The 19,750-nt window shown below is 47.5% G+C and overlaps 1 protein-coding gene across 1 annotated transcript; it reads right to left on the bottom strand.

Moving 5' to 3' along the window:
* Positions 1 to 7,723: 7,723 nt before the first annotated feature.
* PGK1 (phosphoglycerate kinase 1) lies at positions 7,724 to 19,168 on the bottom strand. The gene is made up of 11 exons (XM_009090302.2): positions 19,002 to 19,168; positions 16,434 to 16,484; positions 15,418 to 15,573; positions 15,180 to 15,324; positions 13,051 to 13,154; positions 12,209 to 12,328; positions 11,470 to 11,584; positions 10,995 to 11,174; positions 10,268 to 10,445; positions 9,995 to 10,093; positions 7,724 to 8,198 (listed from the first exon to the last, which is right to left on the bottom strand). The coding sequence occupies exons 1-11, from the start codon at positions 19,064 to 19,066 to the stop codon at positions 8,158 to 8,160; spliced, it is 1,254 nt and encodes a 417-aa protein (XP_009088550.1). The 5' UTR covers positions 19,067 to 19,168; the 3' UTR covers positions 7,724 to 8,157.
* Between the last annotated feature and the right edge of the window lie 582 nt (positions 19,169 to 19,750).

The raw sequence follows: 19,750 nt of genomic DNA on the forward strand, positions 1-19,750 counted from the left end.
TCTGGGCAATCATCACTCACTGGAATAAATTTCACTGTCTCAAATAAACATCTGATGTAAATGCTTCTCTCAGCAGAAAGCACTTCTGTGGTGCTGCCACACAAAGACAAGCTGGTGTGAGAATTCCCATAATGCCAAATCCCTTGGCTCCACCCTGACTTTCCATCAATTTTTGGGCTATGCCAAGACAAACAGCTCTCCTTAAAAAAGTCCTAGCCCAGCTCCAACACCTTCCCCAGCCGGAGCCACAGTGGGAATGCTGCTGTGTTTTCATCAAAGCAAACCTGCTCCCAGCCCTGTCTCTGTTCCACCCTTTGCCAGGAAGCTGGAAAAGCTTTGATTCTCTCTCCCCAGGATGCACCCAAGCCATTTCTCCTGGGCTGCCTCGCACACCTGAGACAGAGCTTGCACAGGGACAAAGAGGCAGCAAAAACAAACCCCAAGCCAAGCACCTCAGTGCCAGCTGTCCCAGCTCCCAAACCGTGCTCAGAGCAGGCACCAGGAAGAAGGGTTAAAAACTGGCAAATTGAATCCATGTGCAGCTTGTGGAAGTGTGGGAAACAAAAGAGACAATGTTAAGGACAGAGTATTCATTAGCAAAGGGCTCGAGTTTCTTGGCTTCTGCCATCTGCTTCCCAAAGGCCATTTTTCAAGGTAGCTTTTTGTTCTTCAGTTTTGAATGTAGCTGTGGAAAGACATCCCACTCCTTCTTAGCCAATGTACTAAAGCTCAGTGCACGTTCAATGGCTTAAAATATTTTTGTCTTTTTAATTCCCTGGGGACAAGAAGGGAATGCAATGTCGGAGGTAGGGTTTTTCTCTTGGGATTTGGATCAAATTTTTACCTGACACAGCTGACCCAAAAACTTCAGACACCTCCATAAATATTCATTTACTCTGTGGTATTAAATACATAAAGAAATCCTGTGTTCACAAAAAAAATACACAAGACTTCACAATGCTGTATATATCTGTATATTATGTGTAGTGAGATACACAGCCCTTTTGATTGTTTTCCTTTTTTGAAGTAAAAATTGGGAAGAACAGCTCCTGAATTAAACAGCTCAGAGCCCTAAAAAGAACACACTCTGTGGTAAAAATAAGTGACTTTTAACATAGCTGTAAGTCAAAGTCAGGAATAATTGTTCTAATGCATTCTGCTCTTGACAGATCTCAAATTTAGAAGAGCTTCACATTTGCCCAGAGTCCCAAGGAACTTTTTAAGCATTCAGGGATCACTGACACTTGGCAGAGTGGGACAGAGTGACAGCCAAATGCCAAGCACAGCTCTGAAACACTGCATGAGGACCAGACATTCCTGCCTAAGGGGCAGAGCAAGTTTCCCACTGCAGAGAAGGACAAGAGTTTTCAAACCTGAAGTTTTCTACTCTCCAAGGAATTTAATATCGTGCACATGACAGGATCCAGCCAGAGACAAGTGATCTACAAGGGATGGGAAGATGCTCAAAGCCTTGAGAAACTGAGCACCTATAGGACATTAACATGATTACTTTTTTAATATTATTAACTATACATGCCAGGCTGCTCTTAAATATTTTCTTCCCACATTCCTACCCACAGCTTTACCTTTGTGTCATAGGAATTCTGTATTCAGCTCTGCCCCTTGATCATTAATGCAGACTCCTGAGCTTCAGACTTCAAAGCAAGGCAGGATTAAGAGTCACAGGACTGGGACAGCATCAAACCCTCCCTGTGCAGGAACCTCCACCTTGTGTTCGACTCCACAAACACCTCCTGGGTGTCAGGACTGGGAAATCCAGGGATTTACATGGAGCTTCCCACAGGTGAAGTTAATCAGGGAGCCCAACAGTGCCTCATCTCCTTCCAAACACTGGTAAATGAAAGGAAATGGAAATTTCTCCTGGGGTTAGGCAAAGAAAGATGTGAGTGCTCTACAAATGTGCAAGGGAAGAAACCAAAGGCTTCATTGTAGAAATGCACTTTTCCAGGAAAGCTCTTCTCCCTCTCCTCAGCAGCACACGAGAATGTTCTTCATCATCACCCACAACCCTGGTGGTGGTTTAGTCTTCATTCCTGACTTTTTTATTTTTCCCCCTCATCCTCCCTCATTCTGCTGCTCAAAATGTCTGCACTCCCAGTTTCCTCATCTCTGCAGGTCCTCCCATGCCATGTGCAGCACATCCCAGCACCACCAGCATTACTGGGAGCTCCAGCCATGCCTCACTACTCAGAGCTTCCAGCAATGAGACTGACCTACAGTCAACACATCACAAATGAAGAAATTACAGCACAGATATATCAAGATACAGGTCTGTCCAAGACCCTGAGGAACTTTGGGACTCATTTCAATGTAACTTGCAGTCAGCAACCCTTGGAGTTACATTTGAAAATTGCACCAACTGGGCCAAGATTAAGCCCCACCAGGCTTAGGCAGAAAGGAAGCTTTATTTGTAGCTGCTCTCATATCACCAACTTACAAGGAAATTACACAACACCAGACCAACACAGGTGCAGTTCCTTTAGTGGTAAAAAAGCTGCTAGAGATCACCAGACTCAGGAATTTTCATGACTACGTGGTTGACACCTGCTCTGAGTTAGACATGGCAATGCTACAATGGGAGAAGCTGTTGTAGACACTCACTGCCCCAATCAGCCTCATGATCCCTCATGAACACTGGGCTGAATTGATAGTAGATGGTGTTCAGAGCAGAGATTTACTTGCTGAGAAGGTGAACTGCAAAGCCAAACTCAGAAATTTCTATGCCTAACAAGAAAGTTGCAATTAGGTCATTGCAGAGAGCTGGGTAAGCCCAGATCAGAGTGAAAACATTCCCACAGAATTACTCAGACATGACAGCAGGTACTTGGAATGAGAACAAGGACTTCATCCACATAGTCCTGCTGCTGAATTATGTGGATAAACAGTGATCCTGATGGAGCCAGCCCCCAGCAGGACAGCAGGTGTCGGGACACACAGACCCAGTTTAGCACAAGCAAACTAAATTCCCAAACAGAAAAGCCCATGTCCAACATTTGAAATTTGACAAAGAGTTCAGAGCAAGTGTCAGGTGAGAATTCTATTAAGGATGTGGATCCAAACCGCAACCTTCTTTTGTGTCTTCTGGACTCCAGTCTGAGCAATGCTTCTTATTTCTGAACCCTATTTCTGCTAAAATACTCCATCAGTTCGATGCCCAACCCTGCTCAGCTCAGGCTGGACATTTTGGTGAACACAAGACCTTTATTCAAATGTCAAGGAACTTCGGTAGAACACTCTCCAAGCTGCTTTTGGTCACTGAGACTCCCTCCCTTGGATCCTGCACATGGAATTACCTGTCTAGGGGCACACAGGTCAGGAGAGGGGAGATTTGTGGGTTAATGGGATCCTGTTCTGATCAGGGAGATTAGGTTACAAGGCCGTGCCTTGTAACACACTGCCTTCTTCAGTGTGGCACTTCAGTTTACAACTGGTTATTTCTTCTAATTAGATTGTACTTTTAATTATTTATGGCCTGTATTATCTGCAGAAGCTACCCAAAACCTAAGCCTTAATAAGGATAATTGGAATAATCATATTTTCCCTCTTTTGTAAAGCACCTTGAGCCTTACTGATGAGAAATGCTAGGATGTGATTAGATACTTAATGAGAAAACATCATTAGAAAGTGATAGAAAGAATAAAAATGAAAAATGAACTAAAATGGAATTTTCTATTTTATACTGCATTTGGGCTGAATTAAGAATCATTTATCAGAGGCGATGCTGAAAATTTTAACCTGAAAACTGAGTGGAGATCTTCTTTATGCATGTTATGATGGGAGAGTGCAGGTGAGGATGCCGGAGTCGGGGTGTGGATGTTGTGAGAAGTCTGAACAGCCCCCAGGAGCCTGAAATATGCAAGTGCTGGGCTCTCCCACCTGCTGCAGCCAGCCCTTGGCTGGTGCCAGCACCAAGAAAAGCAGTGGGTGTTCGACATGCCCCCAGCTCCTCTATCCACCACAGCTCCCCCACACTGAAGATTTGGCTTTCCAGCCCTCACCGTGCCCAAAAAGTACCCGGGAATTGAGGCAGAAGGGGTTTGAGCTGCTTAGACCATGTGGCAGAAGTCAGGGTGAGTATTTAGGGCCCTGCCTGACTCAGTCTGTGAATGAAATCCACAATGACCGTACACCCCGGCCGAACCAAGGCATGGATGCAAAGCTTTTAACCCTTTGGGGATTATCACCCTCCAAATTTGCTCTCCCGGAGACCAAAGCCAGGAGGATTCGGAGACGTTCCTGTTAAATTCAGAGCTGGGGCAGGTGCGGGAGGAGAAGGGCAGAGCAGGGACCATCCCTGGCGGCTGGGGCATAGCCTGCGGGAAACAAAGCATCCCCGGCACCACCCGGACCTGACAGCGGAGCCGGCAGGGGCCGGACAGAGGAGCAGGGACGGCTCCCACAGCCCCAGCAGCCCCCGAGCCTCGCCGCCTCCCCGCGCCCAGCCTCCCCCAGAGCCACCAACAGCGCGGGCTGAGCCCCAGCACAGCCCCACACCGCCGGGGGAAGGAAGAGATGCCCGTGAGGGCAGCGGGAACACCCGGCTGCCCTGCCCCGCCTCGGGGGGGCCCGTCCCGGGCAGTGCTTGAGGGGACAGCGCCGGCCTTTCCCCGCGCCGGCCGCCGGCCTCGCCCCGCGGCCGCGCCCTCACCCGCGCAGCGCCCTTACCCCGCGGGCGCCGGGCCCCGCGGCCGCCCGCACATCCATCCCGGGCCGCTCCCCGCGGGCCGCCGCAGCCGGCACGGCGCTGGGCCACGCCGGGGAGCTGCGGCAAGGGCCCCCCGCCGATGCCGTGGGGAACTTTCAGCAGGCGGCTGCAACTACGGCGCCCGGCATCCCCCGGCGGGCCGGCGAGCGGTGCCGGCCGGGAGCTGTAGTTCCGCACGGGCGGGGGAGCCGCCGGGCTCCTGCGGGCAGCGCCCCTCGGCCGAGGGGAATCACGGCACTGGCGGGGCTGGAAAAGCTCTCCGAGAGCAGCGAGCCCGGCCTCTGAGCGATCCCGACCTTGTCAGCCAGCCCAGAGCGCTGGGTGCCCCGTCAGTCCTTCCCTGGACACCTCCAGGGATGAGGAGCTCACCACCGCCCTGGGCAGCGCCTTCCAATGTTTAACAACCTTTTCCGTGACGAAATTCTTCCCAATATCCAACCTGAACCTCCCCTGTCCTATCACTGGTTGCCTGGGAGCAGACTCCAGCTGTCCCCTCCTGTCAGGAGCTGTGCAGAGCCACAAGGTCCCCCCTGAGCCTCCTTTTCTCCAGCCTGAGCCCCTTCCCAGCTCCCTCAGCTGCTCCTGGGGCTCTGGCACCTTCCCAGCTCCATTCCCTGCCCTGGACATGCTCCAGACCCTCCATGTCCTTTCTGAAGTGAAAGGCCCAGAAGTGAACCCAGCACTGGCCTCAGCAGTGCCCACTCAGGGGACAGTCACTGTCCTGGTCCTGCTGGCCACACCATGGCTAGGACAGGCCAGGTGCCATTGGCCTCTTGCCCACCTGGGCACACCTGCTGTTGACCAGCACCTCCAGGGCTTTTCCCACCAGGCACTTTCCAGCCCCTCTGCCCCAGCCTAGAGCGTTCCATGGGGTTGGTATAGCCAAAGGATTTAAGTTCTTTACTTTTTATTTCACCTGGCTCTTAGTATCAGCCCCCTAAACCTGTTGTATCTATTAACTCCATCACATAATGAGCTTTCTGCAACAGCTTTGCTTCTAAAATTTCTTCCACTATGTTTCTGACAGGGACCGTTCCTTGGCCCAGAAACTCTCAACAAAAGCAATAAAAATGTAAAAGCCAACCTATCAAAGAAGTATGAGCAGGCAAAACTTAAAGACCCTGGAAAGTCAGTCAGTGAAATACTCAGCTGCTGGCCATCAAGGGTTCAGCTACTATGGTCTTATGGCCCATTTCTATTTACAATTTATTTTTATTTAAAGCTGATTATCTCTCTGGCCCTGCTGTGCCATGTTTCCTGTGTTGAACACAGTACAGTACACAAAACAAGCCATATGGAAACAAAAGAATATTTTAGAAATGGGAGTAGGAAGCATCCAAATTCAGGTAGAAAAATGGTTTTAAGCAGAGACATCTGTGTGTACAGAGCATTATTACTGCTTGCTGTATTTAATCACAGATAGCTTTGTTTTGTTGCTTTTGATGGAGAGAGGAAAAAGCCAGCAGAGATTGGGCCACACACCAACCTTCCACTGTAAACACCCAGAAAGGAGGGCTGGAGGAAAGTCTGTTATTGCTCCATGGGAGTCCAGCAGCACAGGGGCACAAGAGTGACACAAAAACGGGCTGTGCTGTCACAAGGTCTTGTTTGCCAGAGCCAGACAACCAGGATCTGTTACAAGACATGGTGGAATGTTTGTTTTTGTAGTAGTGGATTTCCAAAATCCACTGTCTTTTTGTGGCTGACAAGCCCCCTCCTTTCTTTGCCTCATTCCTGCAGCTGTCGGAGGTCTGCACCCTGCCTGGAAAACATGAGCACAGCACAGCAAAAATGTGCATCCTTCATGTGCCATCAGACAATGCTTGGGAGAGTTACAAAGCAGGGGAGGAAGAGGAGAAGGAGACCACAGCGCTGCAATAATTTGCATTATTTCTACTTTCTTTGCAATAGTCACTTTTTAGCTTTACACTGTTACAGCTATGTATTTCATAGCAGCTTTACCACTCTTCAGCAATTATTGAGTTTTAATTCACACCCCCTCATGACCAGGTAAAATTTGGCAGTGTGTCTCTGTTCTAACACATACTACCAAAACAAAATGAAAGTATTTCATTTATAGAAATGAACTGAAAAGCAGAATCTGTGCTGTGACCTGTTGCTTACCTCAGGGATTGCCTCCATGGTTCATCCTTAATGCTCTGTGCTGTGCAGAACCTCCTGGGAGACCACTGCTGGGATTTCACTGGGAATCAGACCAGGCCCTGGCTGCCCCACACCACTCACTCTTCCTGGATCCAGCAGGAAGATCCAGCAGTTCAGTTGGAGCAGTGCCTCTCCTCAGAGCAGAGCTGTGACTGCTGCCATAACCCAAAGCTGAGGCCAGGCTGAGGCTGGACAAGTCCCAGGTTTGGTTTTGTGCTCACATTTGGGCCCTGCAGTGAGCACAGGAGCCAGCACAGGGCAGCCCATGTGGAAATCCAGCTCCAGGCTCTGGAAACACCTTGCTGGGCCTTCACTGACAGTACCTGCAGTGCTGCCACGTGCTGAATCCACACACAAACCTCAGTGTCCAACTGTGCAGTCTCACCATGCTACTTGCAGTGCTTTTAGGACAACAAACTGGAACAGAGGCACATTGCAATTCTGTTTGTCAGGGACTTTGTTTTTACCTCAGTCTTCAAAATTCTCCCTCTATTAACATTAAATACAGTAGTTGCCCACTATGAGGCAAGTTCTCTAGATGACAAGCAGCTGAACTTGCATTTTTACTTGACTTGCACATTGAAAATTTCATCTTACTTTATTATGAGAGGCACTGAAGTTTTAACATAACAGCTCATCTGTGGCAATTTACTGTCTTACCAGCCAAGTTCACTTTGATGATGACTGGGTGCTTATAGAACCACTGGACAAACAAAAAAAGAGATTTGGAAATATTATAATTAGAGCAAATAGGAAAAATAGCTCAGATCCCAGCTGCTGGAAGACACTTTAATGCAGACCATTCTAAAAATCTGAAATAAGGACAACATACAATTGGGAGCACTTGAAATATGTTTATTCAGCAGCTATTACAACCAACCTCCAAAAAACTGGAGTCCCCTCTGGTTTCTGAACCGTGTCAAGTGATGAAAATGCCTTTAGGATGGAAGCTGGACAGTGCACTCCTTTCTGAGATATACATCTAACAGGGATTAATCTCTTTGAAAAGGCAAAATATAAATATATACACTCTAAATTCACAACAACAGCTTCAACTCACTACGTTAATTCAAGTGGGGTAACAGTGGACAAACCCACATCATGTAAACTGCAGTCAGGAAAATCTCTGCTCTCTGCTGCTCCCTCCTGCTCCCAGGTCCCGTTCTGGTTTACATTCTGGGATCTGCCTCTGGCAGAGCTGGAAGATGGAAGCGCTGAAGTGCTGATCTCAGGGGCTGTGCACGGGACCGGGCCTGGGGCTCTGCTCTCTACACGTTGCTCAAGGCATCCACACCAGGGAGAACCTTACCTGGGGGCAGAGAAAACACAGCAGCAGGGGTAAGGACCTCTCTGTGCTCAAACAACTTGGCAACATTCAAAGAGATGGAATGTTAAAAAGTGAATCAGGAATTATAGGTTGAAAATGGAAGAGTTTGGCTCCATGCTGACCACAGTGATTCCATGGGCCTGCTCCACACAGTGAATCCACCCAGAGCACAGCTGCACTCAGATGTCAGTAGATTCCTAACACAGCCCAGCTATCAACTCTCAATTAACAGTCATGGTACATTTCTGTCCAAGTCTCTGCTAGGGCCAGATCCAAACACCCAACATCCTTCTCCATTAAATTTGATGGCAAACAGATTTTTGATTGGATTTAGGGAGTTGCTGCATACTTTTCTAAAACCCTAGTGGCATGTAAATAGAATTCTGGGGAGTGTGGTGGAAATTTTGAGAATGAATTAAGAGAAAAAGCCTCCTATGAGTCTCAGGTCTTTAAATAACTAAAACACTCGGGTTGAGACATTTACATGTCTCATTCCAACTGATGGAATCAAAGAATATTTTCAACTTTTTGAGTACCAGGGCCTAAATTAATCAAGTACAACGTTTTCTAAAGCATTTTAAGCTTTTTGTCCTACTTTAATAATGAACAGACACCACTCTGGTTCTGCCTTTCCTCAGAAAAACAACCTTCTAATGCTCAAAGCTGTGCAGCAGGACTGAATTGTAACACTGTTCACAACTCACTAGTTTGCTGAGTTTTCAGGGATTTTTCCCCTTTCTTCATCTTCAGAAGCTTTTCTAATTAGCCAGACTTCCGTTACATTTAAAAGATCACACACACAAACCCATATTTTGGGCCAAAACTTAGACAAGTTTGTGCTTTTGAATACACAGCGTTTCCTTCGAGCCATCTGCATTCTTTCCCTTCCCCATCACTCCCTAGGCAACAGAAACAAAAGCTCTGTCTCCCATCTTACTCCTGCAAACAGCAGCTGCAAGGCCGTTTATTGAAGTTTCTCCTCTCCAGAGGAGTTGACAGCACTGGATAATTTACACACACTGGGAAACGGCAAATTACCAGAGGAAATGAAAAGTCGTTTAGAGAACAATGGAACTCGTTACAAGAATCCCTTCAAGCCTCACCATTTTGAATTCCAAGTACCCTCGTGCAGGTCTGTCGGTGAGCACTAGAGGGCTCCCCAAAACCAAGGGAATTCCAAACAGGAAGAAGAGACTCTTGGCAAGAATTCCAGACTATTCTGATGAGGCTTCCCTATCAGAAATCAGGCATTTTCAACAGGCTGGTTGGCATGTCCTGAGGGATCAGTGATAAAATCCAGCCCACTCTTATTTTCTATCCCAGTATTTTTGCTTTCTGGGAGAAGCACACTGTGCTGTCTACAGGAATATTCCATTTTTCTTCCTCTCTTCCTCTGTGAGGGCTACAGAATAGGAGAAGAGGAGCTTGCAGCTCCAAAGCTTCATGTAACTAACTCCACATGGTGGCACAGGAAAGACATTCCTCTGTGTCCTGGTTTGATAAGGAAGTGAGTTTTTTGGGAGCTTGTGGTCAAATTAATTAGTGCTGAGATGTGAATATGGGTATTTGGTGTGGCTACTGAAGACATGGATATGTTTTTGAGAATACAGGGGGTTAAAAGTAGAGAACTTTTAGGGGAATGTTTTTTTTGTTTTGGTTGGTTAAAGAGGTCAGCGTCAAACCATGACACTGTTATTGTGCTTTCCTGATAAATGATAATGGTAAAGCACCCAGAACTCCACATTTACTCAAACAAATGAAGATAAAAGAGGATTTACCCTCTAGCAGCTCCAGACTGGCACCACCTCCTGTGCTGACATGGCTGACTTTATCCTCAGTGTTCCACTTAGCACAGCAAGTAGCTGTATCTCCACCACCTGTAGCACAAACAGAATCCATCAGACACACAAGAAATTCAGATTCAACTGAAGGCCCAAGCTGAAGGACAGAGGAGAACTTGAGGAAAATAATTTGACCAGTATTTTTATCACACTGCTGGCCATCATAAGCTTCCTCCACGCATTTAGAAACAGAAGAACACAACTACTTACCAATAATGGTGATGGAGCCTTTCCCAGTCACTTCTACCACTTTGTCCATCAGGGCTTTGGTTCCTTTGGCAAACTTGTCCCACTCAAAGACTCCCACTGGACCGTTCCACACGATTTGCTTGGCCCTTCCCACAACTTCAACAAACTTCTTCACACTCTCAGGACCACAGTCCAGGCCCTAAGGGAAGTGAGAGAAGTCACTCACTGCTGGCCCCCAGCTCAAATCACCCATGCCCAGCCGAAGCTTCCCCCTCACCCCAGACATGAAACAAGAATTTCTCTCTATTCACAGACAGATTTGTCAGCAGCTGCTGCAGGAGGGTGGAGTCTGGGGGTGTATTTATCTTCCTAACACTTCTTAATCTTCCAGTAAGTCAATTTTAAATCAACGACAAATTCTTGAAGCCTTAGTTAGAAAACTTTGCTAACCCTACTTAAATTCTAGTCAAATAAAAGGGATTTCCACTGCATTCAGATCTGCATGTTGGGAGAGGAATTTTTTTTTTGCTGTTTTAATCCAAATCTCACAGAAGCTACTTTAGACTTAAAAAATCAGAACAAACAACAGGGCTTCAATTTCATTAAACCAACAAACTCCATACAGCTTTGACTGCCCTCAGGAACATTTGCCAAGGCTCACAATTACTCTTTCTACTCCTTTAAGAGGAGTCCCACCCACCCTATTCCTTACTGCTCCCCTGTCAGTCCCTTTCCCATTCAAACCTACCATCCAGCCAGCAGGAATGCCTGAAGCCACTGTGGCCTCCCCTGTCTGTGCATTCTCATCAAATTTGTCAGCAGTGATGAAGTCAACAGGCAGAGTGATCTTCACACCATTCTTCTCTGCCTTGGCCATCAGGTCCTTGACAATTTTTGATCCCTCTTCATCAAACAGAGAGTTGCCAATCTGAAGGAAACATTTGGGAAAAGTAAGAGAGGTGTTCATTTAGCTCCTGGTCATGACAGAAGAGAACATCAGCATCCAAACTGCTCAGACAGCAATTCTGGAAAGATTGTTTTCTTAAAGCACATGGAGAGACATAGCAGCAATCTCAGTTTTGCACAGAGATTGTCAAGTAATTTCTCAGTGCTCCCTCCTCTTGCAGAGAGCAAAGAGAGCCAGTGCTCAATCCAAGAACATGTAAGGGACATTCAGACCACATTCCCCACTAGGAGCAGACACAGAATTGTTCTTCTCGTACCTCCATGTTGTTGAGCACTTTGAGGAAGGTGAATGCCATTCCACCACCAATGATCATCTCATTGACCTTATCCAGCATGTTACTGATCAGCTGGATCTTATCCTGAACTTTGGCTCTGTAAGAGAGAAAAGGAAAAACAATGAATAATGAATATTGTGACTTTGGTATGTCAAAGCTGTTCTAGAGAATGATCCAACAAAAGAATTATTGGGAATGGGCAAAAGAGAGAATTTTTAAAGTTAACAAGCCAGCATTAAATTCAACTTACTAGAGCATTATTCAGCCCTCTGTTTCTTCTTTTCTATTTAAATATAAACCTCATTTAGCCCTTTAGAGCCTGATTTCCCCTGACTGCTCAGCAGAGCCCATGCAGCCCCAGCAGGGCCCGTTGCATAACGAGAGGTCGTGTCAATTTACAGGGTGCTGAGCCTGAGCACTCCTGTACCCTGAACTGGGGGAAAAGGTCACTGACAATGTCTGGGCCATCTCTAACTGCTCTCCTTGCTCATCTGGGCAAAAAACTGCTGGGGACTGTCTCGATTTAGGGAATGACAATGAACAGCCAGATTGTATCATCACAGGAGCAGATCAGTTAGCTCCTCTCTAATCCACATCTCACATCTCAGGAGTCAGCTACAAAACTGAACTGCAGGTACACTAGAAAGGAAAGCACTTGCTTAAACAACATGCCATTTGTTAGGGCAGTTAGAGAAATAGTCACAATGTTTTTGAGTCTTACCCTCCAAGAATTGCCAAAAATGGTCTCTCTGGACTCTCTAGGGCCTTGGCAAAATAATCCAGTTCTTTCTTCATCAGGAAGCCAGCAGCCTTCTGAGGCAGATTGACACCTACCATGGAGCTGCAGAAATAAAGCAAAAAGTGAGGAAAGGAAAAATTTCCTTTTCCTGTGAGACATGGAGGTGTAGAAACACCCCCATGTCTCACAGCATTACAAAGCCAGCTCTTCAGTCAGCTGCAGCAATGAGAACAGCTACCACCTGCATGAAAACACACACAGGGGCTTTGTTTTCCTAGTTTGATAAGACAGCTGTGCATGCTTCATTTCTGACATTGGTTTTGCATAGAAATATTGGTCTGCAAGACATTTATCATCTCAACTAGTGATCCAACAAACCAGAGGACAAGTAAGAATAGCCAAGAGCAGGGATTTCTTCTTTCAAGAGGACAACTACAGTCTATCTGCAAGTACACATATCCAAACACACTCCATGAAATAGTAACTTTGGAGCGATGAATCTTTTGGAAAAGAGGGCTGCTGTGATTGCAGGACAGTTTATACAAGCTCTAAACAAGTAATCATTAGATGTTCAAAGTCTAAAAAAAGTCAATTCAAGTCTTAAGATCTTGTTTCAGCTTTCTCCTGTACCCCAAGACAACCTGAAAGAGCATACACTGAGGACAACTACCTCCAGTAAATACACTACTGAGGAACAAACACAGCACAGTGATAGTGGGATAAGCCCAAAAGGAAGTTACAACTCCTCAGGGGCAGTATTTGATGTGTTTCCACAGCAGACATTGTTCTGTAGTTCTGCCTGTGGAAGGGAAATGGGTACCCACCTGTGAGCTCGGTGTGCAGTGCCAAAGGCATCATTGACATAGACATCTCCCAGTTTGGAAAGAGAGGCTCTGAAAGCCTCCACTTTTGCAGGCTCAGCTTTGATCTAGAAAGAGAAAGGACAAGTTTGTGTCCTGAGAGTTTGACTCTGAATCTGAGCTCAAAGTCAGCTATTTGACTAAAACCCAAAGCAAAGGTCAGTTTGAGGAACTCATCAGTTCATCTGGTGGGTGTCTTCATTTGCTTTTTCCCAGTCCAGCAGAAGCAACAAAAAAGCTTAAATTATTTAAATTCCACTTTAAACTCTCCATGACTGCTACTGCTGAGGCCTGTTCACACTTCTGAACTGCAGCAGCAAAAACCTTTCCGTCCCTCTCCAAGAGACTTCCAGTGTTGTGCGGTGAACCCAGGTAGCACAGGAAGGGTGTGGAGAGACAAGGCACTGCTGAGATCAGGCTAAACAAATTCATGCTCACTCACTGAACAAAGCAAGCACAATCTCCAAGAGACACAAGTAAAAGGTTGAAGGACTGATTTAGCAACTGCACTGAAAATTAACCAATGAACAGTCTGATAAAAGGCCTGCACACTATAACAGGCCACAGTGAAAGCAGCCAGTGCTGGAAATGCAGATAAGTGTAGCATGTAGTGGGTAAAACCAGGTGTATTTCTGTTAAGAGACTCCTCCAAGCATCCTACTAAATCCTCCCAGCATGGCTTATGCAGTTCAGCTCTCCCTCCCAGCATGAGGAGACAGCAGAGCCCACTAGGGCAGCAGGTGACTGCTCAGAGGTAGCTGGCAGCCACTTGCTGCAGAGGAGCAGCCCAGACTGGAGTCAGGCCAGCCCCTCTCCAAGGGCTCTCCTTGGCTCTCCTCAGTCAGCTCAGCACCCCACGGGAGGCCTCTGCCAGCACTCAGATGTGACACCACAGGGACAACAGCAGAAGGCACTCCAAGAGATGGCAGCAGGGTTCAGCACAGCTTTGGGGACCCTTTTTAGCAGAGCCTGAGCAGGAGACAATGCAATGGACCACAGAGATTCTAGAACAATGCTGCCAACTGCTCCTTCACTCAGCAAACTGCCTGGCTGCACAGAGGCTAAGTGCTGCAGTTGGAACCAGTACCATCTGTGAGCAGAACACAAGGGGCTCTGACAGAAGGAACCACTACCACTGCATCTACTTTGGAAAAACACAGTTTAAGCACCAGTCAGCAACCTGCAATCCTGTACTGCATCACTGTTTCCATAGCACTGACTTTCACCTCTGTCAGGAGAGGCAGCTCTGACACTGGCACCAGTCCCCTGATGTGCTGAGTGCAGTGTGTGCTTCCATAGGCACATACCCAGCTAAATCAACTGGGAATTACAGAAACACACAAAACCAAGGGACTCTCTCCCAGAGAAAATTAAATTCTTGCCCCATTCTTCTCCCTGCCACTATACATGCAATGGCACATAGTTCTAGCAGGGAATAATTCCAGATTTGCTCAATTTCCCCCTTCCACCTGCACAGGCTCACCAACTCTGTGCTGTGTTCCTAAGCTGCAGGAGTCCTGCGTCAGCCCATAAAGGGCAGCACTCCATGTCAGCATTCCCTCCAAGCACTGGATCTCTGTAAGCCAGCGGGGTCACCATCGCTAAGAAAAGCAGCTGTCTGGAGCAAGCACTCTGCTGACCTTCAGCAAAATGTCAGAGGTGCAAGGCAGCCTGCTTCTAGAGAACTGCTCTGAAGAGCAGACAGGCTTACAGGAGGGTTTGATAATCCCTGTGCTGCAGAAATATTAGGCACTTAACCCAAAAAAGAAGCATCATTCTTATGGGCCAGGTGGCAACAAACTGTCTCCAAATTGGTTTTCATTCTAGCATCCAATACTGAAGCCTAACAAGCAGCACAGCTCTCTCTCATTTTTTGACAGCCATCTATAGCCTTTCACTTGAGCTGTTTCATCTTGGAAATTCACTGTATTTCACTCAAAGCTTTTGCACAACAGTGGGACACACTGAACTAAAGATCTCTGCCATGCTGTTAAGAGCAGGTTCACAATCAGTGCTTTAGAGAGGCTGCTGGCTCCTTGTCAGTCTGCAGCAAAGAGCAGGTAAGACCAGAGCAGGCACACATGAAGTTTCACCTTGTTCCCTGAAGCATCCTTGCCTTTGCCTTCCTCTTCAACGTGGAACCGGAGGTTCTCCAGCAGGATGACTGAGCCAGCAGCAGGATTGGCACAGGCATTCTCCACCTCAGCACCAACACAATCCTTCAGGAACAAGACCTCCCTGCAAACACAAGACACACACTGTAACCTCACCAGTGTCCTGGTCCCTTGGCAGGGAAGGCCTGGTGCACACCAGGCTGCTTCTCCATTTTACCTGCCCAAGAGTGCCTTCAGCTCCACAGCTACTGGGGCCAGGGAGAACTTGTCAGGCATGGGGACACCATCCGGGCGACCCAGGTGACTCATGAGAACCACGGACTTGGCCCCATGGTCCAAGCAGTGCTTGATGGTAGGAACAGCTGCCTTGATTCTGTAACAGCACAAAGAACCAATTAATAAGCACTCAATTAGAGTTTACCAGGCAAGCACATTAGTACCACTTACACATGAGCCCTGGGAGCTGTCCCTCAAAAATGACAAAAGAAACAGAGCACAAGAACTGGACAGAACAATTTCTTAAGAAAACATCAACAAAACTCTCCATCCCAGCCTGTTTGCATACATTTCACTGTTACCTTCCAAGCAACGTAGGACATGAAATTAAAATGCATTTTGTAATCTAAATTCTGCTAATTGCTCAGCTAAGAAATCCCAGGACACACCTGAACACTACCAGGCTCCCTGGGTTACTCTGGGATCCTGCACCAGTAGAGAAATTATGAACAGTGAGAACACTGTGGTGAGCAAAGCTTGCACCTCCTGCAAGTGGCAGAGCAGCAGGGCAAGACATCTGGTATCACTGTTTCCAAACTCCAAGGTTTTGTGTGCTGCACTTTAGCAATTATTCTAACAAAAATAGTTACCACAGCCCCAGGGTAAGCAAGAGGCACAGAGACCTCTGGATAGTAAGAGAGACAACTTTCAGACACAACCTAAGGGATGTGGCTGTGAAATGGCCAGGGACAATTTAAAAAGTTTAAGTTAATCTCTAAAATAACAGATTTTTTTTCCATATGCTTTTCACAGCAGTGAGTATCAGCCTTGTATTTAAGTGTAGTTTGCTAGCAACTGCAGAGGGTTTAATTAAAAATTGTTGGACTTTCTCTGACACCTTTAATATTCTGGTATGAGCAATAACAGTTTAATCATGGTAATGTTCCAGGTACTGGGGTGAAGTCAGACACACAGCAGACTTTGGGGCCTCCATTTGGGATGGAAATTACAGCTCACCTCTGATTGTTGGTTATTTTGTGATCCTTCATTGGAACATTGAAGTCAACCCTAAAAAAAAAAATCAGAAGCAAAATTAAATATTCAACAAATTTATTTTATTACTTATTTATTTAATTTTAAATATTCAACAAATGAGTGAGGGAACCTGCCAGTAAAGGTGCTGGCTAGAAAAGCAGTGTTACAGTTAGAGTTAGGTGTTCACCTCTGCCCTGTTGACAAGTTCTGGTCTGAAATCAATGTGTTCTAAGCCATTTCTGCTTGTGATAACACCACAGATGGAGAACCACCACTGCTAGAATAACTCAGGAAAGCTGGGCCAGCAACACATCCTAATGCTCAAGACCAGAGCAGCAGTAATGCTGAGCAGGAAATCAACCCAGACAGAACTTTTCATATTTAAGCAAGATCATTTCAGATCCCCAACGAGAAACATCCAAAAGAAAGGGAATGAACAACAACTAGTGACCTTGTGTCCTCAAATAACGTTTCAGAAATACTTGGCTGGACTACTGCGACCAATAGGCAGTTCAAGGAAGCTTTAACTTCTGCCCCCTGCAGCTCTAATCTCCCTGCTGTGGCTTATCACATTCTCCCTGGAAGACCTGACTTGGATCCTGAGGTAACTTCCTGAGCCGTGCCAGCTGGAGGGCTGGCAGGGCGGAGTTTCAGCAGCCCGTTCTCCTGGCATCCCTCGTGCCCATGTGCAGGAAGCTGCGTTGCGTAACCGCGGAGGCACAAATTGCTCACTGAGCTACGGGAGGGAACACCCATGGCTGGAGCAGAGAGCAGACTGTGCATCCTTCATCCTTCTATACATTAAAAACATCACGTTCAGCAAGCTGTGAAACTGAATCCCCTGCAGCCCACTCAGCACGTGAAACAAATGGGAAGAAAAGACAAAAGCTGCCAGCAAAACAGGAGTAGCTGAGCAGAAAGAAATTGAACTGGCAGCCCCACAGCACAGGGGTCGAGTTCTAGAAGGGGCAAAGAAAAGCACCATTATCCTAAAAGGAGAGAATAAAAGGTCAGTTTGCTTTACAGAGCCATCAAAACTACAAAAGAAAGGTCCAGCTCAGCCTTCTTCCCCCCTGCAGACCACTGAAATCCGAGCTCCCCTGAGCCCTCTCTCCTCCCCATTCTCAACTTTTCCTGAAGCCCCGGCACTAGGACCCGAAGCGAAGTAGGATGTGAGTACACCAAAATTACCATGAACATGAGGAGAAAAAGAAGAGGTATCGATTTTAGTACTACTGAGAGCACGTGGTGGCTCGTTTCAGAGAGCGGAGATGCAGGCGGGACACAGGGAGCCTGGCAGCTCACCTGCTGTGTTTGGGTAGCCTCTCACGGAACAGCAAAAATAATTATTTAGCATTAATTAACGGAGATTTTGAGCGGGCAAACCCAGCCCATCACCTGCCAATGCACGGTTGCTCTCTGTAACATGGCTCAGAAACGGAAAAAAAAACAGTCAGATGACCAAAAAAACAGTCAGGTACAGACTTCTACAGAGAGAACTTTTGTTGTACCAGACTTAGAAAGTGCACGGAAATCCTGAGCAAGCTTCTTCAGTACCTGCTACATGGGCTGGTTTCTGATAATCAAATTAGGGAACTAGCTCAAAACGAGGTTGAAGAGACAAGGGGTAAAAAGAGCAAGTTGTCTGTCAGACTGCGAGTAAGAGCAGCTATATTCTTGCTATCCCTGCCTACTCACAGACCAGCTAACACACACACGGTAACCACGTTCTAGTGACCTTGAACAAACTACCCCATAATTAAAGCATTTCGAGCAGGACATATCACGATGTACCTTCGTGCCCTTATCTCCCAGGACTTGGCAACAATTTTAACATTACGCTTTCAGGCACTGATGCTTTATAAATAAGCAAAGACTGCCTATTTTAGTGTTTCAGAGCAGGATGTGATGAAAACCTGCGGTGACGCCCCACCCCTGGAAGTGTCCAGGGCCAGGCTAGAAGAGGTTTGGAGCAACTTGGTCTAGCAAAAGGTGTTCGTGTCCTTGGCAGGAGGATGGAAAGAGATGAGCTTTAAGCTCCCTCCCAACCCAGCCCATTCTATGATTCTGTGATTCGATTCCTGCTAAGAATTGAATTATCATTGGTATTTGGAGAGCTGAGCAGAGCTATATCTTCACTTTTTTATTACAATGCTTTTTGAATTTGTTTTAAGGAAAAAAAATTACAGGGAAATAAGCGTTTTTTGGGGTAGCTCTCTGGAATAAAAGCACGGCAGGCTGGCTGGATTTGCCCTGCAGCCTCCTGTGGCCGACACACGTGCGAGCGGGGCGATCCAGGGCGGCAGAGCCGGGCCGGGATTTACACCCTGCCCGGCCGCCACGGCCCCCGCAGGGGAGCCGGGCCGGCTCGGCGATGATGCAGGAGCCTCTCCAACACCCAGAAAGCGGAAAAAAAAAAAGAGAATAAAACCGCACAAATCGACATGTGCCAGGCTCGGGCAAAGGGCTGCTACCGGGGGGCACCGGCCCGGCCCCAGCGTGGAGCAGGGCGGCCCTCAGGCGACACACATTCCCCCCGCAACGCCTCACCTCATGACGACGCGCTTTCCCTTCACGTCCACCTTGTCCAGGGTGAGTTTGTTGGAGAGAGACATGTTTGCTGCCGGCCTCAATCACTATACTGCCGCTGAACCAGCTCCGCTTCGCCGCCTCCGCGTTCTGCCGCAGCGCCGCCCGCGCCGCCACCACCCAGCGCGCCTGGCTCCGCCCCTCCCATCAGCGATTGGTCCGTGCTGTCCTCTCTGTATTTCTATTGGTCAATCCCCCTGTCCGGCAGCCGACATCCCGCCTCTCGGGGGCGGGGCTGCGGCGCCAGCCCCGGTCACGTCCCACACGCAGCCGCCGCTCCCTGAGGGCGTCCGGAGAGCGCGGGGTCCTGTCCCCGAGCACGAAATGAACGGTTCCGCACCTTATCTGAGGGAAAATCACCCATAAAAGGTGTCTAAACGTGTGTCGGCTGGTGGGAATCCTTTAGATGAAGGGCAGGCACTTCACGGCTGAGCCATAGGCCTGGGGCAGGCCACGCGTCGGCTCTAAAGGACGAGACAAAACCTGGGATATTTTTAAGTGACCTACATAAATACTTCTCAAGACAAGTGGGGACAAAACAACTGTTTGAAGGGATACACCTTGCAGCAGCATGGTTTAGTAGAATCACGGAGTAGTTTGGGTTGGGAGGGACCTTGAATATAATTTCATTCCACCCCCTGCCCTGGACACGGACACCTTCCGCTATCCCAGGCTGCTCCAAGCCCCAGTGTCCAACCCAGCCTTGGGCA

Source organism: Serinus canaria, chromosome 4A, assembly GCF_022539315.1.
Source record: "Serinus canaria isolate serCan28SL12 chromosome 4A, serCan2020, whole genome shotgun sequence".
NCBI lineage: Eukaryota > Metazoa > Chordata > Aves > Passeriformes > Fringillidae > Serinus > Serinus canaria.

What these genes read in the sequence shown, in the direction of transcription:
- PGK1 (XM_009090302.2), bottom strand. Translation starts at nt 19,066, where the DNA reads ATGTCTCTCTCCAACAAACTCACCCTGGACAAGGTGGACGTGAAGGGA. An exon ending in GGAAAGCGCGTCGTCATGAG is followed by an intron (nt 16,485 to 19,001) that starts GTGAGGCGTTGC and finishes TTTTTTTTTTAG; the next exon opens with GGTTGACTTCAATGTTCCAA. An exon ending in ACTGCACACCGAGCTCACAG is followed by an intron (nt 12,329 to 13,050) that starts GTGGGTACCCAT and finishes TTATTTCTGCAG; the next exon opens with CTCCATGGTAGGTGTCAATC.